Here is a 25,254-nt window from a genome sequence, read left to right as displayed (position 1 = left end):
AGCACCTCTACAAGCTGTTTGGCTTGGGACTAACACTTCCCAAATTTTAATCAGCAGGTAAACAGATGGGACAATCTATGTGAGTGCATTGAACTCTTCACATGAACACAGCACAGAGCACAGATCTTATTGCAGAAGATGCTGTTTTATGCCTTTTTTAACTCATGATCCTGTGCATACCTAGATACAGCATGGACTTTAAACAGCTTTCTGTGTATGGCATAGTTTTGTGGAAATTTGGGGGCTCTTTGTGGCTGTAAAATCAAACACGTGTGTTAAGCATTTACAGAATCAAGAGTTAAGCAAATGCCTTTGTGTTAAAAGCTGGATGTGAGCAGGCCAGGTAGGAGAGGAATTCAGGCCCTCATTCCCCCGGGGGGGGGTGTCGTGGGTGGTGCTGGTGTGTCTGCCCTGAGCGATCAGCACTTTTTTCTTTGTTACAGCTCCTCTTTGATGTCAGTTGTGCTTAAGCAGAACACACAGTTCGTGTCTGTTTTTTCTGTACAAAGCCTCTTCAAACACAAAAAAAAGGGGGTTGAGGGAAGGAGAACTGTGAAACATATACAATTGCCACTGTCGCTGTGTGAAGTTTAAAAGCTTTCCATGAGAGAGGAGTAGTACTTATGGCACTTGACTGTATTACAAAAACACCAGTAGGTGAAACCTTGTCAAAAATAACTCATTTCCCTTGCGCTTCTCACAGGATGGAACAGCCTTTCTTACATTAGCAGTAGATTACAGAAAAGCTGTGTCAATTCTCCTCTGTTCTGCTTTAAAAATACTCTTTCCAATTCCAGTCACTTGACATAACTAGAGGAATGCTGCAGATGAGTTCAGAGATGAACATGGACAGTAAAGAAGGCAATTATTTTACTTAGTTATACATCTATGTCAGACAGAGCAGAATTGCAGTGGTAACATTACAGTGTTGAAAGAAACAATCAATTTTATTTTACAATCCTGTCCATCTGAAAGCACTTATTCCCTGCATAAGTAGCGGTATATATTTTACAGGAACTTGGTGTTTTCAATAGACTGTAGATTGGGAAGGAGGGGGTGGATTGCACAAAGGAGGGAGTAAGGGGAACACGTTTTTTACTGCTGCTGCACTCTATGGCTTCGTCAGGTCCCAAGTAAGGTCATAATAAATTTGCTGGGGATAATAGCCTGTACCTCAGACTAGGCAGATAATTCCATTGCACATTTCATTTTGTGCAGAGATTATCACATTTCAATAAATGTAGCTTGTCTTATAGGAATCAGATTGGGAACTAAGCCATTTCTCACTGCTGCTGTTCATGGGTTATAGTGTTAATTGATTGTATTTAAGGCTGTTGAGGTGCTGTTTGGATTAGCTGTCCTACACCCAGAATGCCTGGGTAATTCTTCACTCATATGAAGAGGATTTATGATTATTTTGTTATCAAAATGTTTCTTTATTGGGGTTACTTTTTGGCTTTTATGGATGAACTCAGGTTTTATTGGAGCTCTAGAGGCTGCAGGCAGTGCTTTTTCAGCCCATAGTGCAGTAAGGTGGGTGACAGCCCTGCCTTCTCTGTGCCACAGCCACCTCCCAGCAGCTCCATCTTGCAGTGAGGCCTTGGGCTCAGAAGGGGAAAAGACTCAAGTGTTACTCCAGAGCAAAAACTGTCATCACTTTTGGTGAGAATGTTGTTCTGCCTTGGGTGTTTTGTCACTGACTTCAGTGCATTGTTTAAGCTCATCAGATCATTTAATGTAAGCCCTTCATTTGTGCTTAGGTGGGGTGTACCTGACCCTAGCAGTAACTGCTACCTCTGAGCAAAACCAAAGTATAACCAGAGCTGGAGACGCTTGGAATTTAGTTCTCCTGGTCAGCCTTGCACAGTGTCCATAGCCCAAGACTCTAAGATAGTCTTCTCTTCCAGTGTTTTATCTTTGAGGTTTCCAGATAGTCCATATAGTTGCAGATTTGATAGTGGTGTCAGGTGATAATGTTGTACGAGAATCTATTGGGACACGCGCTTAAAAAAGTTATTACATTTTTATATAATTAAGAGACCCATAGTTCAGGGGTTGTTTCTGTGTTTTCGTATGTTCTACTGCTTCATGAGTTCTTTGTGGACAGAGCATTGCAGTGAATGCTCATGAATTTTGCTGCTATAAATCAGTATTATTGGGAAGTCTATGAATAACTAACCCTGCTCCACTTTCACGTGAACAAGCTTGTCATGAGCCCTCCAGCTTTCCATCTTTGTCCGTTCCTGAGTCTCACCTCGCTTGTTTTTCATTATAAGCACGTGTTTGTCTCGTCATTTCTCATCTGTTCTGACATCCATAGCTGTGACATTTGTGTTAACGCTCATCACAAGTTTCACTAGTTCAGTCGTGTTTCATTCTGCGAAATCCTACTCGTTGGTTGAAGCTGTAACTGAGCTATGAAAAAAACACAGGATTCTTGGAGCTGCACTTTGTCTCAGTTATGACAATAGCTTTGGCTTCTAAGTAGCATTTGGTTCCTCTCAGATGACAAAATGTGGGTCCCAAGGGGATTTTGACACTGGTTTTTTTGGTTCCCACCCCCCTTCTTCAATTTTTTTTAATTGTGTCACGCTGTAATTATTGCTCACTCCTTTGTGACTTTTGCATTTATAGTTCACTGGGACATTTCAAATCTGGATTTGGTATGATAGTGACTGTGAGGAAGATTGCAATATATTCTTTGGGTGTTTTGCATGTAGTCTGGCTCAGTTCCTACTTGTGTACAATTTTATATATAGTCTAACAGAAAAAACCCTAAAGCATTGCACCTTACAGTGCATTTTGGTATTTCAAAGTTCAGCTCCCACATTTGCTATCCCTGAATTTTACTTCTAATATATGAATGCACTAGTATCTACATGATATGGCTTGAAAATTTTACAGAATACTACATAAACAATGCAGAAGAAGGAACTGAGAGGAAAAAATATTTCCTTCATAGTAGTTGAATTAATTTGCTTTTATTAAGGGCGTAGTTTCAAGACCAGTAAGTATCTGGAAAGAAATGATATGTTGTCTTTGTGCTGATTTCATTGACAGAGAAACATTTGAGAAGGATCAGAATATACATCAGCTCAGAAGTGTAACGTGGTTTATCTTTTTGTTAAGAAATGCTGTTATCTGCATTCAATAAGTGAGCTATCAAACATGCCAAACAAAACTTAGAACTTGGGAAGAGTTGTGTTTACTGTCCATTATTCATACATAAATATAACTGATTACCCAGGTATTAGATTTGCAGTAGTTGAAATAAAACCATAACGACTTGTTACTTTACAAAAATAACCAAGTTGTTTGCTATCAGTGAAGCAAGCATATTTTGGAGGTGGGAGCAATAAGGGCATGGTTTGACAGTGAAGGATGCAAATAAAGCTTTTTTTGGCATGGACTATGCCTCTATATTGTATATGAAAATATTGTTTAAATCAATACAACCAAATTCATGAGTTCTTCCCCCTTGCTTACTCCCTGCAAGTGTGTGGCTCCTGACTACTGTTGGAAACCAAGGGAATTTTTTTCTGAGACAGTCACAGCAAGGGCAGCACAGAGATGCATATCTTTATCCCTTTCCTTCACAGTGCATTTATATCAAGCCCTGTCACAAAACAAACTCCAAGTGCTGTGAGCCTTCCCATAGTATGAGTGCAGGCATCCATGAAAACTATCTTTTGTCTAGTGGCCTTTTCTCTGAGAATGTAATTTTTTTCACTCATGTGTGTTATTCCTTTGAACTCTGAATGAGCACTTTGGCTGAACTTGACAGAATTATACATTTGGAATTAAATGCCAGCAATTTCTTCCTCTTACCATGCAGAATTCTGTCACAGGCTTTTCAGACAGTAAGCACAGTAGACAGTGGGCTGTTTGCCCTTAATAACAGAAGTGCACGTTTATTAGGTTTTTAGCCAACTTGGTTAAGGTTTATTTTACACACATTGTGTGTAAGTTGCTTTGCTTTTACATGGCAGTTCCCCAACCTGCCCTTGGAACATGCTAGTTAATTCCTATTATATTCTATAACTATTATGTTCTTATCATTATATTTTTATAGAGAGAAAATTATGTGTTATCCAAACTACTATTCAGAACATTCTCATTAGAGTGTATCATCCTGACGAGCTTTAGTGTTGCTTAAAACACTCATTCTGAGATGTGTGGTTTTAAAAGTTTTCAAAACTTGTTCTTCATTTGCAATGGCAAGTGAGGAAAATGTTATTATTTCTTCTAGAGAGGATCTTTGATCTCAGTCACCTTAAACTGAACATTTTAACAGCTACAGTTTTGTTCCTTTTGAGTAGATTCCCATAGCTTGGTTATCCCTGATGAGTCTTGGTTATCTCTGAACTGAGGTGCCAGAGCAGTTATGGTGTTGCCGAAGGGAAATGCTGGCAGGAATGTCTATCAAATTTGTGTTAATGGAAGAGTCAGCAAAACTTGCATTTGATTTTTAAAAATGCTGTAATTTCTCAAGTGTGCATTTCTGTCATTGCAATTTGAACAAAATACGTGGGTGTGATATTTCCAATATTGATTTTTAAGATGTGTCCTGCCTTCTTGCACAATGGCTGGCCAAGGACAGCCCACTCAGGAGCAGAGAGGAATTAATTCCTACTTAAATTCCATAGCTGTAGAGAACCTGGTCAAAGAAACACACCACACACCATGTCTGCGTTCCATTTTCAGAAGGGAGTTAAGTGCCCAAATCACTTTTTTTTTTTTTTTGGTATGGATTTTCTGGCTTATATCTATTTGATAATATTTCTAGCAGTTTGTCCAATAGGTCAACCTTTCCCAGCTCACAGAATACTCTATATTCTAGATAGAAGAGGCACCCGTAAAGGCCTCTATGTATGAAATCTGCTTTTCATTGGAAAAAGAAACATTTGTGAACTTCATTGTATGTCCTCCATTTCTATGCTCAGCTTTCAAGAATGGTGGGCTGGGGCTTTGGGACAGTACCTTTGCTAGAACAGGGTATGAGAGAACTTCTGCAACAGCTGGAACTTAAGCGTGATGTGATTTCAGAAGTCAGAACTAGCAACATGAGTTTGAAAGCATAGAAAAAGAAATTCATGCATCTGCGGAGTACTCCTGTGATATGCCCTGAATCAGAGTCTGTTGAATACACTGATAAAGTCTGTCATTAACTTGAGTGAACTTTGGATGAAGGCTTCAAGGAAAAAATTCCCTAAATGAAGGAATGCTCTGTATTTCCATTATTAAAGGCTTGCTGTACCCCCCCATGGGATTAGTTGCTTATTTTCTTTGATTTTGTGCTCTCTTACTGGTGTCTTGCTTTCTTCTTTCTAGTTTCTTCCTGGTTACAAGTTGGTCTCCAGGAAGGCCTAGAGCGAAACCACCACACCTAGTCTTTCCTCAGACAGAAATGAAGGCAAAAGTTGTTCGGCGTTGTAGTTTTCCGGCAGAAGGTCTAATTCTTCCATACCCTGTTGCTGTTTCTCATGAAGTCAGCAGGAGCTTTGTCTCATTAGGGAGATCAGGGTCTGGTTCTAAAACAAAGCTGTTTCAGCTGCATGTTTCGGCATTTAGGGCAGGACAGAAGCTGAAGTGATGGCTGTGAAATATTTCCTTGCCAGCCATAAGCAGAGATGTGTTCAGTGCACTGGGATTCAGTGTTCAGATACAGGAGCAGTGAAGTGAGCTCAGTCTGGCAGGCTCTGTGTCAGCACAGCACAGTGCCAGGCACTCAGGCTGCCTTTGGCTCTAGAGAGCAGGATCCTCAGGTGTGATTCCATGTCACCCTTACCTGTTGCACTGTGATAATTATATTGGCACCTGGCTCAGCAAGCCAAGGTAAACCTTTCGAAGTTAGAGCAGGGCGAAGAGCTACCTGCAACACACAGGGTCCTTTGCTATCAGTGGTTTTAAAGTTTGAGAAGATGCAAAAAGAAGCTCTTTTCAGCAAAGGAATTAATTATATTGACAAAAGCAGCAGGGTATAAAAATGCATGTGATATGTAAAGTTACAAAATTAATGGCTTATTTACAACTTCAGCTGTTTTAGTGCAGCGTTTTGCCCAACTTCAAATTGTTCTAAAAAGGATTAGATATAATTAATGCTGTATGACCTCCTTTTTTCTCCTTTTCAAAGAATGTAGAGCTGTACATCTAATGAGGACCCTTGAAAGGACTATTATGTCCAATTGTCTCAATTATGCAAATAGCATTGATATTTTAGCAGAAGGGAGGGGATACTTCAAATTAAAAGTTTCAGCTCCTGCTTTAGCCTTTCTGCAGTGCCGGCATTTTTACAGCAAGTACATCCACTGTTTGAAGAGGGGAAAGGAGGTTTCACAAATTGGAGATTTGGGCACTATCAAAGTAGATTTGTTGTGCCTTGTTCCACCATGAGATGAAAATACCCTCTGGGCAGGGAGATGGGTCATGAGACTTCTAAAGGATTACCTTCAAAGGGAGTCATGAGATTGGTTTGAACAAAGAAGCTGCTCACATGCTTATCATATGAGATTCTCTTCTTAAAGTGGTGGAAACCCATCTCCTTGGGAATTCTCATGAACTTCAGAGAGACTGGAAGTCCTAACAGTAAGATGAATGAGAAGTCTGGACAATAAACAGAAAGATGGGACAGGAGCGCAGAGTTAAATGCAGTTTATTTACTCTAGATGTAACTCATCCTTCCAAACTCTGAAACACTTCCAGGGACGAGCAGGTAGGACATGATTTTAAATGATTTTTCATTTCGTTCCTGATTGTCTTCTGCTTTGCTGCCTTTTGTACCAGCGATGTGTACAACTGAAACGTGCACTGAAGAGCCGTGTGGTGACCTACGATTGACTGGAGAAAGATAGTTGAAATGACCGTGTTCTGGTTAGACTACTTCCTAGGTTTCTCATTTATTTGGAATAACATGAAACCTGAAGTACTAATTGCAAGAAGATGAAATGAGTTTTCAGGTCCAGAAAAGGTGTCTCAAAATGCTTCAAAACAGAGAGTTGCTGGGGTAGGACAGTAATAAGATGTTGAAATGCTGACAAACAGAGATCACGTATCTTACGTATTTCAGTGTTTTGAATGTGAATTTAGAGTTCCTTCTGCAGGAACAGGGATGGAGTTCTGGGGTTTTCTTTGTTTTGTAGGTTGGGACTTTTCTTTTTTGGGGGGTTTCAGTTTTCAAAATTAGCCAATAACACTTTCTGGAGTTCACTTTTGACAACAAGCTTCTTTCTGTGTGTGTTTGTTTCCAGTTGAGTTTATCAAGGTCTGATGGTAGGTCAGGTATTATGGAAGTCTAAGATCAGAAAAGGGCACCATTTATGGTGGTTTTCCTTATCTCAGTGAGAGTTGGCAGCACAGGGGGATTCCCAGTGGAAAACTGTTGATAAACATCAGCAGCCCCCTCACATTTGGATCAGCAATGCTCCTGTTGTAGATTGAAGTAATGCATTTCTGCCAGCAAGCACACTGGGCTTGAGGTGAGAAGTGTACGAACTCCTTCACCAAGACCCAAACAACGTGTGATCTCCAAGTATTCACGTACAATCCTCAAGTCATTGAGGAGCCAAGGAAGCTCAGTTTTGGCCCTTGTTACCCCCTTGCTCTTCAAATTACAGCCCCAAAGAATGGTGCTCCCATCCACTCTTGAGTCATTCCTGCCCCTTCTGCTGTGGGTCTGGAGCAGGCACGCACCAGAAGCTCCCAGGGTACATATCCGTGTGTTCCCCCACTGAGCAGAGACATGAACACAGCTTCTGCCCTGTTCAAAGTCTCCTTTAACTCCCCTAATTCAGGCTTTAAAATGTTTCTTTCCCATTTTTGATAATACATTAAATCCAGAAAACTGAAACCTTTACCATCATTTCCCCCCACTATTACATTAATTCAGATCATAGATAGACTGCAGCTAACATTTTGAAGAGAAGCAACAATGGGTTGCACACCATGAAAAAACAAGTCCAGGAACATCAATGGAGATACTATTATCTGGTCCTATGGCACCTGTTAATGCTCTTTGCTCCCCACTCAGGGGTTTTAAATACATAAGGACTGAAAAAAGGATTGACCAAATTTTCTGGAAACTTTTATCTATAAACTCTCTGAAATCTCCCATTGCCTTTGCCCTTTGTAATTATTTCAGTCCTGAAGTGTTCATGTTTTCAGAAATTTTCCAATGAATGTTGGCAACTGTCAGGTATACATAATACAGTATTTTAAACATACATATTTGGACTCTGTGGGAAATAATATAATCCCTGAATTTCAATACTTTCATAAGGACTTCTGAAAGATTATAAGGAATAATTTTGTACAAACTCTGAATCCCAAGAGTTAAAGTAGCTGGAAATTCTTTCTTGAAAATGGCAGAAAGCGGCAAGAATAAAATGCAGTTGATTGTGGCATATTCTATTAAAGGTGTTCGGTCTTAGCTAATGTCTGGAAAATAATTGCTCTATCAAGGATAAAATTGGCCACAGAAAGTTGCTAATTTTCAACAGCTCAAACCATTATCAGAATTCTACCTGAAGAATCTTGCTTTCCGGAAAACTCTGTACAGCAAACTAATGTTCATTTCTGAAGGGACAGATTGGCAAACTAGTGTATTACGTATGTATTTGCAAAAAGAGCATATTCACAGAATGCAGAAGAGAGGATTCAATATTTATGGTATCTTTTCTCAAAATATATATTTGTTCAGCATCTCCAGATTTTAAAGACTTCAGAGATATGCATATATTCTTTATATTGTGAATATAAAAATGTTACTTTGCAGTAATTTTAAAGTGTGTTTTATTAACATGACTATCAGTATGCCTTAAGTAGTGGCTTTCTGTCACCATATTTTGAAAATGTCAGTACAATAAATTCTCCAAGCCCACCTGTTCAGGGAGCTCTGCACTTCAATTAGTACTAATACAACTGTACATTTAAAAGAAATTCTCATAGATGAATAATATTTCTCACAACATGTAGTCTGCAGATATTTTTCATTCATGGTTTGCCCCATTTCTTAAAGAAAAAGGTCTCAAACCGTACTATTACATCATTTATGAAAAATCAGCATGTTTAGCTGACTGGTCAGAAGTTGTATAGAAGTTATCTCTGAAAGAGTAACTTGTAACTTCTTATATCAAAGAAGTGCTTATACTTTTAAACCCTTTTCCAAGTGGCACATTTTTTATCATTCATGTTCTAATAGTCATTATTCTTAATAATGTGGACTTGAATGACACAGATCTCTCTGATAGAGGTAATAGTCCAATTCAATGCCTTTTGCATCTGCTTCACTAGGTGCAGGCTGGTCTTTGTTTTTAGGCATGATGAACATCTATTGACACAATTTTCTAAACCACAAATAACCAGGAGAATTAAACATGTGGGTAGTTTTAGTTAGAACTATTCATAGGCTTAGTTTTTCTAATGAGGGGAGTACCTTGTCATGTTGATTAAGATTTCATAAGTGTTGATGGATTGCACAAAGGAAGACTGGCTGCTGAGGGTGTGGAATCCAAGGGCTTTTCATTATAATAGCATTTTTCTGTTTCAGGTCAGAATAGCCTGTAGTAAAGGCTCATAGTTTAAAATACTTTGAGAGAAATATTCCACATGCAAATAACCTGGAGGCACCCTGACTTTCTTTAAAACCAGAGTGTTTACGTTAACCAAGACGGGTAACTGCTACAGTACAAAACCCATTCCTGAGCCTTGTCAGAGCTAGCTACCAGGGTCATCTTAAACCTTCAAATAAGAATTATCGACAAGGTATGTTATAGAAGAAACTAGTAATTACCAGGCTACTTTGACTGGCATAATGTTGGAGATTGTTTAGTGCCTCTCTCTCCCTGTTCATCCATTGTGCTGTACCAGACCTCTTGAGAGTGGTCCCTTGCAGGTAGATGTGGCTCCAACACCCATGGATAAAGTTGCTCACCACTTCCCATCCCGGCATCTTGGTTTGTGTGTGTTGTAGCTCTGCCATTCATCAAAATCTGGGAGTAAAACGGGCTATAGGCTGAAGGTTCTTTGGGGAGAGAAGTCCAAAGGCTCAGTATGGATATCTGTTTGTGTTCCCCATCTCCCAAGCATCCAGCACCAGAGGGTTAAAGGCAAGAGGAGGATTTGGCAGATTGTTAACAGAACTGGCATGGGTAACAAATGGAGATGAACAATACCATGTCTGCCCTGAAATTTGGTACAGTAAGGGACAAGGAAAAGTGTGGCAGGAATGGCTTTTGCTACCTTAAAATGTGGTAGATGTGGTGAGTAACCTGGTCATTGTCTTTGTGCATTACATGCAGAAAAAAAATTCAGTATTGCAAAAGTACACGAGGTACATTCTCCACAGGGAAGGCCTGAGCCTGGCTGTGCTGTCCTAACTGAGCCAGGCTGTGCTGTCCTAACTGAGCCAGGCTGTGCCGTGCTAACTGAGCCAGGCTGTGCCATGCTGAGCCAGGCTGTCCTAACTGAGCCAGGCTGTGCTGTCCTAACTGAGCCAGGCTGTGCTGTCCTAACTGAGCCAGGCTGTGCCGTGCTAACTGAGCCAGGCTGTGCCATGCTGAGCCAGGCTGTCCTAACTGAGCCAGGCTGTGCTGTCCTAACTGAGCCAGGCCATGCCGTGCTAACCTCCAGTGGCTCTGTAAGATGCTTTATTTTAGCTGCATTAGCTGTGCAGTTACAGCATTGCTGAGCTGTGCCCAGGCAGCTGTGCCTGCCTCTCAGGAGGGTGTCTGAGCTCATCCAACACACTGCACTGACGTGGCTCCATGGCTGGAGCTGGAGCTGGGCACATCCACCATTTCGGAGCGAGCTGGTCTCTCTGGGTTGAGGCTGTAGCTGTTTTTCACACTGCAAAGCCTCTGGGGAAGAGCCGTGTGTCTCTGAGAGATGCAGCAGAACTATCTTAACTTTGGAAAGAGAGCTTGTTACTTTCTTACTTGTCTGCTTTGTGGTCTGTGTCCCTCAGTTAATGAATGTGGAGAGAAAAAAGTAATATTTTTGTTTCAGCGGGTGTTTGCTGCGTGCCTTGCTGGGAACACAGGGGTAATGAGGGCATGGAAGCTCATTCCAGCCCTCTGTGCAGCATGGCACCACTGACTGGTTTCTACAGCACCAGCAGGAAGGATTTCTGGGCTCAGTTTGAAGTAACAACATTGCTCTCTGACACTGCCATCCTGGTGTGCCTCAGGCTCCACCACGGAGCAAATGGCTCCCTGACAAGGTGGCTACAAAAGCACGGGTTCAGACTGAACCATACAAAAAATACTGTGGGGTGAGAAGAGGAATTGTCTCCAGCAAATAGTATTTTATTTGAAAGAATCTTGCAACTGTTACAAATCCCTTCTTGATGCTGTGCTTATTAGCAAACAGTATAAGAGATCTTCTTTCTATTGTGTATTGCTTGGTACTTCATATTTTAATAATTGCAAAAGCTATTCGTGGTTGTACAAGTAGCTTCTTGATAGAACTCATGCAAACTAGAGTTGTGGAAATTAAGTATAAATTTGCAGCCTGTCACTGTGTCCTGTAGTTGGGGACGTTGCTTATGGCTCTGGCTTCTTAGTGGCATAACACAAATTTAAAATAGTATTATGGTTTGATGCCATGTGTATTTTTGGCCATGAACAACTTTTCAGTAGAATCGTACCAGTTCATGAGTGTCTGCAAAATTGGCTATTAACATCCATCACATAGGCTGGAGTATTTTTCTCCAGGCAAGATCTCTGTTACTGGGAGGACAGTCATTCTGGGTAGCAGTAATCATCTGAAAGGTTAATTAGCTGGGCACTTGGAAAAATTGTTCCTTCAAAGTGAAAAGAATGATGGATGGTGTAATTGGGATGTTGCATTTAAAGGCAGTGCAAAATAGAAATCTTTCTAATGTCAATATTCAGATAACAGGGATTCTGCAAATATAACTATTTATTTTTTCTCCTAGCAGTTTATTGTTATTTATTTTCTCTCAAGTGAGAGCAAGTGAATGTGGTTACCTCCATGGCATTGTACACACATCGTGCATGTGCTCTCGAGATGAATTTCGTTCCACATCCAGATTCCTTCTTTCTCTCACTATCTCATCAAAGCAAACATCCTCTTCTCAAATCTGGCATAAATATCCCATTTTAATTCTGTAGAGCATTCTAATTAAATAATTGGGCAACACAGCTGAGATTTGATTTCCCTGCTAATACCACCTGCAGCATCCTACAAACCATGGGAGGATTACCATGAAGAGTTGGTCAGACGGTATTAACAGGGCTACAGCTGAATGTTTCCAAAAATGGCAATAATCAATCCACATCTTAACAAGATGTTGGTGAAAGTAATTTAGTTGGTGAAAGTATTAGTCCACAGATGTGAACTCTGCTGCCCAGCCAACTCCATTTTTTTATTATTTTGTGCTTGATTTAGCCTGAACAGCTTTGTCAAACCCTGTATTATGCATGACATGCATTTGTTTGGTCCCCTGCCTGCTCCCCCGGTGCATTTGTGTGCCAGGCACTGTCTGCTGTGTCTGCCCCTGTCCCTGGCTCCAGGCCCCGGGCCCTGCTGTTCCCATTCCCGGTGTGCTGAGCAGCTGTGCCTGCCCCAGGCCCAGCTTGGCTGTGGAGCCTGTGCCCTGTGCCCCAGGGGCAGCGGGCTGGGACAGCACAGGGCCGAGGCCTTGTCCCACCCTGTGACCGAGCCGGGCCATCCAGCCAGGACACGAGTCCTGTCCCGGGAGCATCGCTGGGGATCAGGGCTGCTCACAGGGCTGACTGCTGGGCTGGGGGCTGGCTGAGTGCAGGCTCTGGATGGGCACAGTGACACGGCCGTCTCTCATCCCTGCCCCCCCTCTCACTCTCCATGTTCTTTCACTCCCTTTGGTGGTATTTTTGTCATTAATGCTTCTCCACAATCACTGCTGTGCTATTCTGCAGTTATTTGTCAGCTGAAAGTCACAGCTTCTGGTGACACAGTGTCATGTAAGAGTTTGTAGCATGACATTTCCAGTGGCTTTCCTCTCCTGTGTCAATTCCTACCTTGGATTTCCACCCAGATGCATTTGTTGGTCCATACCCACCCCTTGCTCTTGCATAAAGCTGCAGCGAGACAGGGCTGCAGGCTTTATTTTGGTACAGCCTGAAATTTGGCCCAGTACTTGTTCATTGAATGGTAGGTTATATATGAAGTTATATATTATACATAAAATGTCATGCTAATTTAGTGGCAAATTGGAATTGTCTGTGTGTGGTGGTGAGAGAAAATTCTCTTCAGTTGCTGCCTGGCTGCAGCCCTGGATATGCAGTTTCTCAGCAAATAGTGTCATTCATTTGCCATAGTCAAAGGATAACTGGTCTTAGTAGAACTAATTCTTGTGTTTATTAGTGCCTATATTAGCAAGGGGACTAGTGCTTTGGGGTCTTAATTTTGTTATCCCATGCTTTACAAGCCAGCAATACTGATTTCTATTCCTTTCTGCAGGAGGAGACCTTTTTAAAGCTAAAGACAGCAAGCAAATCCATAATGTAGAATAATATAAATCCAGTATTAATTTACACTGTTTCTTGGCAACATATTCATTTCCAGGCTGAAGTATAAGAATTAACAGTGATGTGGTTTTGTTTTGTTTTTACCAAAATTTATGAGACCTGTTGTTGGTTTACATAAAGGAGAAAAAATAAACCACTGAACATCTGAATGATTTTTTTTCAAAACTAGATTCTAACTAATACATTCAGGATTTGCAATAAAAAGCAAGTTTGAACTTCCCCACCATCAAAAAGTTGGGATCTCCTTTTTCTGCTTTTCTTAGCGGTGAATGGAAAACTCCCACTGGCTGTTGGTCTGAAAACTGTAGCTGATCTGTCATAGCCCTTTAACAGTTTATCCATTCCAAGGCTGTTAAAAAGTGCTTATTTTTTTCCAAACTCACCACAGACAGTATGTGTACTTATATTTTTCCTTAAGAAATCAAGTACATTTCAGTGCAGAGAAGTGTACGGAATGTGTACAAAGTAAGTAAAGAAAGTGCCCGTTTTCTGACAGTAAATGTTTCTGCTCAAGTATTTGCACTGGATTATAATGAAGCTTTGGTTAAGCAGATTAAATAGACAAAAGCAGTGAAACTTCAAAGGCTGACCAAATGTGCTGAGGTTTTTATTTCCCCAGTCTGTAATGCCTGCTTTTGCCTTCCTCTCATTAGCACAGAAAAATAAGCCAGTAGAGCACAATGTGTTGTCCCTCTGTAGTGCCTGCAGTGCCTAATTTCTAACGGGGTTTTAGGGTGAGTATGGAAGGTTTTTTTCAATGTAGCAGTAGATAATAGATCTTCTGTGAGAGGGGTTTTAAGAACAACTGCACAGCTGAGAGCTCAGCTGTATTGTAGACCTCATTTTAGATTCCAAGAAGCAACCAAACACAGATATTAAGTCTGTGACTTAATCCAATGGTTAATTAACTGTTTTTACATGAAGCACTCAAAATAGCAAAGGAAAGTCTGTGTTTTGTGCTGTGAGGGATAAGGTAAAGCAGTATTCAATGGCATGTGTAAAAATTTTTTGGATATTTCTAGATTGCATTTTCCAGTGTTCCCTACAGAACAGTTAATTGTTCAGCATCTGTCATCATTTTTATTTTGAAGAGTATTTCCTGTACTATGGGATTGATTTGGACTTTTGCGTCACTTAGTCAAGAAGTTATCACAGAAGTCAAAAGTTTTAATCGAGGCGAAAATGGATATATTTAAATATGTAAAATAATGACAAAACCTAAATTAATTAAAAATTTAAATATATAATTTTAAAAGTACAGAAATTATGTAAGCTCTGTAACAGTTTCCTGTTAAGCTCGGTTTATAATGTTAAAGATGATAAACTAGTATGGTGTATATAAACAGAAGTAACAACATTGGACACAGTTGTAAAACAGCAGTGAATTTGTACACTGTATGGCTTTTGATTAATTTGGAAAAATTACTGTAATTCCAATAAAATAGACTATTTTTGGCCCTCTGAATATTTTGAACAGCCTGTAAATTAGCAAAATCTGGTTCTGAACAGGTAAATTGCATTTGTTTGATGGAATCACCCACCTCCATGTACCACAGAGCCTCATGGATCTCCCTGTCTGGGGTGTTTTCTTTGCTTTTCTAGAACTGGACTCTGATGCTATAGGACAAAAGCATTTTCTAAGCTCCATTTTGAATAATACTATTGCTAAAACTTGCCACCTTGTAAAAGCCTTGCCAGAAAGTTTATGAAAAGAACCTTTCTAGTTTCAATTGAAGACGGACCCTGTGGAGTCAAGAGAGGAGAGCTGATCAAATCACACGGGCTTCAGATATTAATTTAATTCTCTCTTCCTTCATATTTTATAATCGATCTCTTTATGCTAAATGCCTGAAATGCATGCCTTGTCATTCTGGAAGCAAGTAAAATTGTAGCTACTTGAAGTTTTGTGTAACAAGTCCTTTCCTCTTCCTCTTTCCGTGGTGCTCTGAGCTCTGAACAGCTCCTTCTGGAATGCAATGAGGTGGTTCTGCCTGGGTACATCAGTCAGTTAAAGTGGAGAGCAGAGGTGCAGGACCTGTCAGACCACTGCCTGTCAGGGGAGACTGGCTCAGAGGCACCTGCAAGAGGCAAGTGTTTGTGGACCTGCACAGATCGTGGACAGCTTTTTCATGAAGTAGAAGCTTCATTTGGCAACTTATTTGCAATTACTTGAAGTGAGGGAACTGCAAGTAGTCCCCTATTATTTTGGACATAATGGAGAAAATGAAGGAGCCACACAGAAACTAACAAGTCAACAAACAAACTTCAGAGACAGCTCTTGCCTCACATAAAAAAAGACAACTATTACACCCTCTGTTCATCATGCCATGCACTGAGCAGCACTGAGGGGGCCAGGCTGGTCTCAAAGCTATTGCCAGGCTGACAGACATCTACAGTTAACTTTCTTAAGTCCAAAATCAGCAAGGTTTTTGGTACGTTCTCTAGGAAAGCCCCCCCCCCCCCCCCCCCCGTTTTTTTTAGATTTTTTTCTCTTTTTTTGAAGGCACCCTGAAAGTTCTTGTGTCATTTTTAGCTTTTGTGTCTGCAAAAATTTAATTTCACTTCCAGAGAGGAAACTAAAGCAAAACAAACATTTGCTTGCTACTTGAAAAGACATGAATTCCTAGTTCAAATTCAGAAGAGGCAACTTTTGTCAGCAAGGCAAAGGTATTGGTGTCATCAAATCGTGAGTGGGTTTTAACATTTTTTTGTTTCTTTAAAATTAAAAGTCTGTTTCGAGTTGACTTTATTAAATTCCCCACAAAATGTTGGTTTATTACTGCAGTGGTGATGATACTTTGCCTTGTTAATGGTTGCAGGGACAGAGAAGGTCTGGGGTTTGCGAGTAAGGAACTGGGTGAAGCTCTGGCCTGCAGCACTTGCTGCACTCGCTCCCTTCAGTGCTCCCAAACCCCACTGCACTTCCAAAGCAGAGGTAAATGCCTTGAGCGAATCTGATTTTGTTCCAGTTTGCACATTGCTGCTTTTAAAATGGCTGTGAACTTGGTCTGGTTTCTGGTTTGCAAGCAGTATAATAGGCCAACACATTTTGGAGGTTGTTTTCTTTCTCCTGTTTCACAGATACCTGAAGAGTTTGTGCTTTTTCCGTTAAATGTTCTTTCAATTTAAAGAATGGCTCCTTCCAAGATACATCTCCATCAGAGTAAGATGCCCTGGGAATGACTGGAACAGGATTTACAACGGGAAAAAGTTACTTGAGAATGTTAATTATGCAGAGAAAGTTTCTGGGAAGCAATTTCTACACAAGAAGGATGATTCTAAAGTGTTATTTGGAGTAAATATCTATTTATGTCACAATTTATGCTGATATTTGGTACTACTTTGAGTCTATTTACTGTTTACTATAGTAGGAAGCAGCAGCTGAATTTTGTGGTAGACCTTGAAACTTCAAGACCAGCATCTTTGCACATGAGGGTTTTTACACACATTTGAGGTTTAAATTTTATACGTCATAGAAAATTCACATCACCTACTTGCTTCATGAGTAGATGTGTCTGGTGTTTAAAAGTGATGTAATGAATTTAGTGGCTGAAAACAGAAGGGGAATGTTACAATATCTGCCACACAGAAATATTTCAGTACTTTTATTTCTTTATTTTTTCTCTCTTTTTAGGGTCAAAAGGCTTGGATAGAGAAGACCTTTTCTAAAAGAGAATGCATCTATGTAATTGCCAACAACAAAGACACTAGCAGGTAACATTTGAAATGTTTGCATTGGCCAATAGAAAAGGTTAATACTGAAGGAACTGGACTTTATTTGGATTTAGATGTGTGAAACTGAGACCCAGTTTCCTCACTGCCCTTAAAGGGAGGTGAGAAAGGAACAAAAGCCAAGTCATGCTTACACTGAAATCTGTGCAGAGCCCTGGGCTGTGTCATATACAGAGGGTGAGGCTGGGCAGCAGGAGAGGCAGAGAATTGTTAGTTCCTAGCTTTGCAAGTCTGAATCCTGAATTCTGAAGGCAAGGGTGCAATAATGTGGTGCCATTCTTCACAGCTGGTATGACATTACCACCAACAGTAATATACAGGGGACTCGAATCCTTAGTCCAAATGTTACTATTACTGCATGGCTTGGCTACACTGTGGTCCATCTTGTCTGGATAACTTAACATGGGAGATGATAACTTAACATGGGAGATGATAATTTAACATGGGAGCCACGTGTGAGCTGTCACCTCTGAGGAAGAAACAAGTGGTCAGTGTTCCTGTTTGCATTCTTCCTCCTTGCCTGTCCCTAAGCCTAGAACAGCTTTCCAGTGCATAACACAAGTGAAGTGAAATTTTTTATCTTTGCTTGTTAAAAACACCTGAGGACTGGTAATTCTGGCATATGTGTGTATGTGAGAGGTGTTTCTATGATTCATGTAGAGCAAGGCATGGTCAGAGGAAAATCTAATTTCCGATTTACTGTTTTCTTTTATATTGGAGATACTGTAATCAAAGTCCCTTCACATTTTAACTTACAGGTGCTGCTGTGGCCAGCTCATTACCCAGCATATTCCACCTCCTCCAAGTATAACAGCTAATAAAAATGGAGAAGAAACGAAGCAAGTGGAAGCTCAGCCAGAGAAATGGTCTGTCAGTAAACACACCCAAACATACCCAACTGATGCCTATGGAAACCTTGAATTCCAGGGAGGAGGACATTCCAATAAGGCCATGGTAAGGAGCCCAGGCTACTCTAAGGTATTCATCTGGTATGTTAGCTCAACAGACTGCTGAGTTTTCTTAGCAGTAGAAGTAACAGCAAGTCAAACTTCCGTGAAACTTTTGTTTTGCTTCTCTTCTGAACTAATCCAAATTTAGACTTGTTTCTTTGCTCATTTATTTTCTTATCTCTCTACTGAGACTGCCACTCAAGACAACCCACCTCAAAAACTTGTCCAAAATGTGTGGGAGAGGTAGGTGGGTTTTGTTAGTGGTGGTCTGTTTGTTTTCAAAAGCAGAAATAAGCACAAGCTTATTCTGTAGATTTCTTTGACAGAGTAGTAGTTTGAACAGAAATCAGAGTGGTGGAACTAAACTGAGAAGAAGGCAGGTCATTGCTTCAGAGACAGAACCATGTATATGAACAGTGAGTGGGATAAAATGTAACATGAGCCTCGTGTCTTGTGAAGGTCATTGATTCTGTGTGGCTGTCGAACCAGAGGTTATAGGAACAGTACAAAACACCTTCCAGACATTTTAAATAGGTGGCTTCCAACAATGCAGATTTGTAATAAGAGTTTAGGATCACTTGATAGCAGTCAGTTTTGCAGGTAAAGAGAGGCAAGTAAGTTGATGAAGTGAATAGTAAATTGTGAAAATTTTCAACCATTTTTTCTAATCATCATCAGCAGAGAAATGTAATAATGTGTTGCTTGAAAATTATAAAACTTTCTTCAAGATGAAAGGCATCACATAGCCACTGTTTGCTCAGTCAGTAGAAATTTCCAGAGCAGGTGGAGTGATAATATTACACATTGCTCTCTGCAGTACATCCGTGTGTCATACGACACTAAACCAGATTCTCTGCTGCATCTCATGGTGAAAGACTGGCAACTGGAACTGCCCAAACTCTTAATCTCTGTCCATGGAGGCCTCCAGAACTTTGAAATGCAACCTAAATTAAAGCAAGTATTTGGAAAAGGTCTGATAAAGGCTGCCATGACCACAGGGGCTTGGATTTTCACTGGTGGTGTTAGTACAGGTAAGCAATTCCCATCACTTTTAGTTTACTTAAGAATTCAGTGATGTTCATTCACTAATCTTTCCCGCAGGCAGAAGATTTAAGTCTACATGAACAAGTCATTGCCCACTAGACCAAAAAAGGAGCATAGTAATCATTTGTGTTAATCTCCTACCCAGCCTAGGCCATAAGATTTTCCTGGGTCAGTATTGGTTTGCATTACTGGTGTTTCCCCTGAAAAGAAATTTCAGCCTTGGTTTCAGTAGCAAGGAATCTACCAGTAGTTATAATACACTTTTTTTAGTACTTGATTATCCTTGTAGTTAATAAGTCTCCTACTCTGAATTTGCCAAGCTTTAGCTTCTTATGGTTTGTTTTTGTACAAAGATCTTTCTGTTACTAAAAGTGTATTTCCTGATGTTGTGGTTTGTGTCCACTGAATAACACACTTGGAGACAGACAAGGGTACAGATTACACTGTGGCAAGTTAAGTCACTGGGTAAGTCTTTCAAAGACGTCACTGAATTCAGCACAAGGATGTGAAAAGGTAATAGGATTTACTCACAACCATAACAAAATAAAAACGTGGGTTTGTCTGCATTGCATGTTCTATCATAGAGATACCAGGTTAGTAGTGAAAGCAACTCAGAAAAACAGGCAGCTCCATGAGAGACAAGGAGAAAATTCTGTCGCTTAGTGATCTCTCAAAAGTGCCAAGAGTGAATTCAATTAATCGCACCCACAGGTGTCATTCGTCACGTGGGAGATGCCTTGAAAGATCATTCCTCCAAATCCAGAGGACGAATATGTGCCATAGGAATTGCACCATGGGGCATTGTAGAAAACAAGGAAGATCTAATAGGAAAAGATGTAAGTCTTTAAGGAAAGAGATGTTTAACAAAATACACTGTTAATATTTTTGAAGTATTACTTTACTCTGTTTCTAAAGCAGCCTTAAGAGCTAAAATGGAACAATTTCTTGAAAAAAAAGTTGTTGTCCAAATGTATTTCTCAGGTTGTCACCTATGACCTCCATGTGAATACAGAGCTAGTGAGGTTTCATTGCTTTCACTAATAAAGACCTCTCTGTGGTGACAGTCTTATGTCCTAACTCCAGGGTGACATATGGAGACTTCTGTGTCATAAGTCATGTAAGGGCCTTTACGTGTGCAAGGCTGGCATTTATTATGGATGGGTACTCTGGAGGGGCACATGAATTACCAGGAACTCCAAATGAGAATGTATTTTCTAATGCAGTAAGAGGATTAAGTGACAACACAGTGTGTGAACAAGGAGACTCGTTAATGAGCTTAGGGGAACATGCAGGGGAGTGCACAGATGTGACTGTCATCCCCCAAAGAAGAGAGTGCTGTGAAGAGTTCAGATTAGGACTGCAAAAGCAAGCTGTTTCTAATTCTCCTCTGGTTTTGATTCTAAAGGTTTGGTTGATTTGTTTCCTCATAAGACATGTGCTTCTGTTGGGTGGGGTGGGGGATTTTCCCGTTGGGTTCTTCGTTCTAACCCGGGTGCGTCTCTGCCTTTGACACGCAGGTAACACGTGTTTACCAAACCATGTCAAACCCTCTGAGTAAGCTCTCTGTGCTAAACAGTTCCCACACCCACTTCATCCTGGCAGACAATGGTACTTTAGGTAAATATGGAGCTGAAGTAAAGTTACGGCGTCAGCTGGAGAAACACATTTCCCTCCAGAAAATAAACACACGTAAGTACAGTGGGACAGACTGTAAACATAACTTCTGAAAGGAAGGGAGGGAAGAAGGGCTTGAAATACTTTGAGGTATGGAAATGAAAGGCTTCTTCCAGCTCTTTCTAGAAAAATTAGATCAGGACTGTGTGAGTGAACCAGAACATGTGCTGTCTGACCAGTGGTGAGAGGCCCACATCCAACAGCACAGGAAAGCCACGAAACGAGGACTGGATAAAGGGACGGAGAAAAGTTGACAAAAAATAATAAGGAGGAGCTTCAAAGCGGTAAAAATCTAAGGAAAGGAAAATGCACAGAATTTGTGCACTTCTGGTTAGAATTCATAAGCATCAGTAAACACACAGGATGAACTGATTTTGTGCAGTTCCTGTTTACAGGAATCCTGTGCAGCTCAGTGATTGCTGGTTCCAAATGTTCATGCTAGCATTTTATTTTCTCTTTTAGATGGATTGATTTGTTTCACTTGAAATATCACACTCAAAATTCTTGGATCTCCCAGATAAACTCAGCTGGGATTTCAATTTTTAATTAAGCAATTATCAAGATGATCTCTCATCAGTGCTTTCATATTTAGTTTTATATTTTCTTATTTATATTTCTTTGTATAATTATATATTTGTATTTATACTTAATATTTGCATATTTAGTTTTGTGTATTTTTTAAATATCTTCCAGTTATTATGGCCTCTCTAAAATAACTTTCTAGAACTCTTTTTGCCATTATCTTAAAAAAATGCTTTTAAAAGACATTTTTAATTTTTTATAGGAAAAAAAGGTTTTTTTAAAAAGATGACATAAAAAAAATTGGTAACTGTGGTTTTCCAGCAACTTTTTAAAAAAACCCACAACTACCTAATAAAGAATGGCCCAAAAAAAAGTTTATGGTCTTTGAATCCACACTTCAATTAAGAGCTACTGGAGAATTGACATCACTTCTACCCATTGCCTTTCTGACTTCTTACACATGCCACTGTAAACCATGTAGGCCTGTGTAAGTAAGAGAAAACAGACATCCAGAACGACAACTGGATTGAACTCTACAGAGCTTTCTAATAGGGCTTAAGTACTCTTATAACTAGAGCAGAAGAATCAAGTGGAGTGCCAGGTAAAGCCACAACGTGCAGTTAGAGATGAGCCCCGAGTCCCAGACGTCCTAGGAAGTGTGTAAGGAAGGCTTTGTGCCTACAGGAAGCTCGAGAACCTGAGTGGACCCAGTCCCTGCCCTGGGCCCTGGGTGTGGGTCAGGGTCAGGTGCTGCTGCCCACGGGCTGCAAACACCAGCCTGAGTTCTGCTGCTGGGCTCTGTCTGCTGCAGGAGTGCTGGCAGAGTGTAGGGTTGGAAAAGGGAGCTCTGGCTTGGAAGATAAGGAATTCAGGGCCCAGGGCAAGATGCTGAGTGTCATTTCTTTTAATACCACTGGGGCTGGGGATGTTGGTTCAGATCTAGGTGGTGTTTGATGATCTTTGTCACGAGTTGGGAATACACATAGAAATCTGTTCTGCGAAGGGCTCCAGTACCCCTACAGTAACAACATGCAGGGAGTTGTTTTGTTTCTTTTTAATCACTTCAAGCACAGGCACCTCTTCTGGAAATCTCAGGAGGCATCATTAAAGATTTCATGGACACACAGGCCGGGCCATACTCTGTGACTCCTCCTTCTCAGAGCTGGGGTACCCTGACAGGAGGATGTCAGGAAGCTTCTGCTGTTACTGTGAATGGTGTTCCTGTTCTTCAGAGAGGAATCAAGGTTGAAAATAACAACACTTTTACGTGTTCTTGGCCATGCAAAAAAAAATACATCTTTATAAAGTACTGATCATTTTACAGATTAAGAACTGAATTCAAATGCTTATAATAGTGGGATTAGTCAGCTTTCAGGTAATGTTTTGTCCTTCATTTCCCCAAGTTTCTTGTGACCAAGGCTACTGAGACCATGTGACCTGTGGGCTTCCCTTTGTCATCCTATGCCTGGAGATCACAGTGAGGCAGGGACAGCAAAGGGATGCTCAGCTGTCGTCTCTTCCATCGCCAGCCATTTCAGCCTCATGATAAAAACACTCATTTCATATTTTTTATCTTAGGAGTAAGCCTAAGTATATGTCACCTTACTGAAGACTTCCCATAGGTAACCAAGGAAGAGTTCAAGCATCAAAGACAGTAGCTGGGAGCCATCCAAGTAACAGTGAAGCTAATGAAGCAATAGAACATCATGTTATAGCTGCTTTATCTGTACCCGGTATCTGTTGCAAGAGGTTACAAACAATTCATCAACAGCAACTGAATAAGTTATCAGTATGGAGCTGACACAAAAGCAAGGGAAGAGAGGCATCTTGCTCTTTTCCTTTTGTGGCCACAAAACAGCATATGGATGTTTTTCCTCATATTGGCCATGAAATGGCCATCATTTTTCCTGATGGCTCTGGTTTGAAGTGATGCTCTAACACAGAAATCACATCCACTCATAATATCTCAATCTCTTAAACTAAGTTGCAATGACACTTCTTTTTTGTGTGTTTTTTTGTTCTTCTGTTTTTTTCAGGACTGGGGCAAGGTGTTCCTGTAGTTGGACTCATAGTGGAAGGGGGTCCCAACGTGATCTCCATTGTCTTGGAGTGCCTGCGAGAGGAGCCCCCTCTCCCTGTTGTGATCTGTGACGGCAGCGGGCGAGCGTCCGACATCCTGTCCTTTGCACACAAGTATTCAGAGGAAGGAGGGTAAGATTTCCAGATCTTCACCGAAGATGTGTCTTGCTCAGGAGGGCACTGTAGGACTATATGCCTTGCTCTCACTGAAGTTTCATAAAAACTCACCTGAAGGACAAAAGGCTACTAACCAAGGGGATTCTGCTGCCAGCCAGCTTTTGCTGCCTGTTTGATCTTAGCCCTGGAGTTAACGAGTAGAAGTTGTTACCTCTTGGGATGTGTTTGATGGTCCTGTGCAGTGAGCCTGCTCTCAGTGCAGTGCACTGTCATACAGGCTCCAGCAATGTCTGCTGCACTGTGCTTGGGGCTGGATTGGGCGTGTTAGAAGCAAAGAATGAGTGGAATAACTCTTTTCCTCAGACCAGGGCTGAGGTTAATTGGTGCATGTGTTTGCCTGATTCCAGTGCATTGTGGGAATGAGCTTCATTCTCCAAGAGTGCCAGAGCAGCTGTGAAAATGTTGGACTGCCTTCGTTCTTTTGCTACTCTTTGCACCTATGATGGTTTTTTGGGGCAGTGCTGCCTGATATCATAAACAGAGTGGAGGATGTTTTCTGGAGCATTCTACTCCACAGCCCTCCTGTCCATTGTCCAAATGAATCTCCTAATTCAAAGTTCTCTGGAGTCTGTCATTTTTATGGTTTTATGGTATTTTATGGTTGGTTGGTCACCCCTTTGGTGGATATAAAGCCTACTAACAGCATAAAGCTCATCTACTCAAGTGAAAGCCAAGTATTGCATTTTTAGTTTAAAATATTGTTCTTCCCAGTCAAGTAGCATACTTTCCCCATTGTCATTGTTAATATCAAGACTTTATCTTTAGTAGCCAGATACAGGCAAAACCCTAATATATTGCCTTGATTAGGGTATGGCACCTGTCTTGTGCTGAAGATACAGTCTATTTCCTGGAGCTTAGCTTGGGTTACATATCAGGGAGATAAGTAGTATAATCAAGGAGTCCAGATATTACTTGCTGAATTGGGAGAGCATCTCTGATCCTAGATTTTTTTTGGTGTTTAGACATCATACATATTTAATCCTACAAGGAAGTATTTAAGAGTCAATAACTTTCTTTTCCTTTCTGCCAACCAAGCCTTCCTGTGCTGGTTTAAAGGTAAATCAGCAGGGGAAAATGAACTCAACCCAAAAGAGAGATTATAAATCAGAATAACAATTTAATAAAATAATACAATAAGTACGATTATGCAGACAAACAATTGGTTTTAACCCACAAAACCCAAATGTATAACCCAGCACCCTGGGGCATGAACAGAGTGGTGTTCCTTGGGGTCCCTGAGTCCAAAGTAAAGGGAGAGGGGGAAAACCTGTTGGTGAGAGTGCTGTTGCAGTCTGGTCAAAAGTGGTGATTGCAGTCCAATTGAGGGTGGTGGTTGCAGTCTGGTTGAGAGCAGTGGTCTGCAGTCTTCCTCTGGATCCCACGAGTGGTTAAAAAAATCCCAAAACCCAAGATTATGTATTCTCCAGTTCAGGCAGGAATGCTCAGTACTTCCCTCAGGGAGGGGGGATTCCTCAATGGGCGTGAGGACAAAATCGCCCTTCTATCATCTAAAAACGCCCTTCTATCTCGCAGGCCTCTTAGCACCTAGT

At 40.8% G+C, this 25,254-nt stretch overlaps 1 protein-coding gene across 6 annotated transcripts in view; it reads left to right on the top strand.

Annotated features, from left to right (window-relative positions):
* Positions 1-25,254, top strand: part of TRPM1 (transient receptor potential cation channel subfamily M member 1) — a 95,726-nt gene that overhangs the window by 39,199 nt on the left and 31,273 nt on the right. For all 6 annotated transcript variants that reach the window (XM_064668286.1, XM_064668284.1, XM_064668285.1 and 3 more), the window contains 6 exons: positions 17,161-17,240; positions 18,017-18,212; positions 19,026-19,239; positions 19,964-20,088; positions 20,770-20,941; positions 23,485-23,659. In XM_064668286.1, coding sequence (XP_064524356.1) covers positions 17,161-17,240; positions 18,017-18,212; positions 19,026-19,239; positions 19,964-20,088; positions 20,770-20,941; positions 23,485-23,659 — 962 coding nt within the window. The remainder of the gene's footprint in view (positions 1-17,160; positions 17,241-18,016; positions 18,213-19,025; positions 19,240-19,963; positions 20,089-20,769; positions 20,942-23,484; positions 23,660-25,254) is intronic.

Source organism: Pseudopipra pipra, chromosome 12, assembly GCF_036250125.1.
Source record: "Pseudopipra pipra isolate bDixPip1 chromosome 12, bDixPip1.hap1, whole genome shotgun sequence".
NCBI classification, from domain to species: Eukaryota; Metazoa; Chordata; class Aves; order Passeriformes; family Pipridae; genus Pseudopipra; species Pseudopipra pipra.
This window is presented reverse-complemented; position numbering and strand designations above follow the sequence as displayed.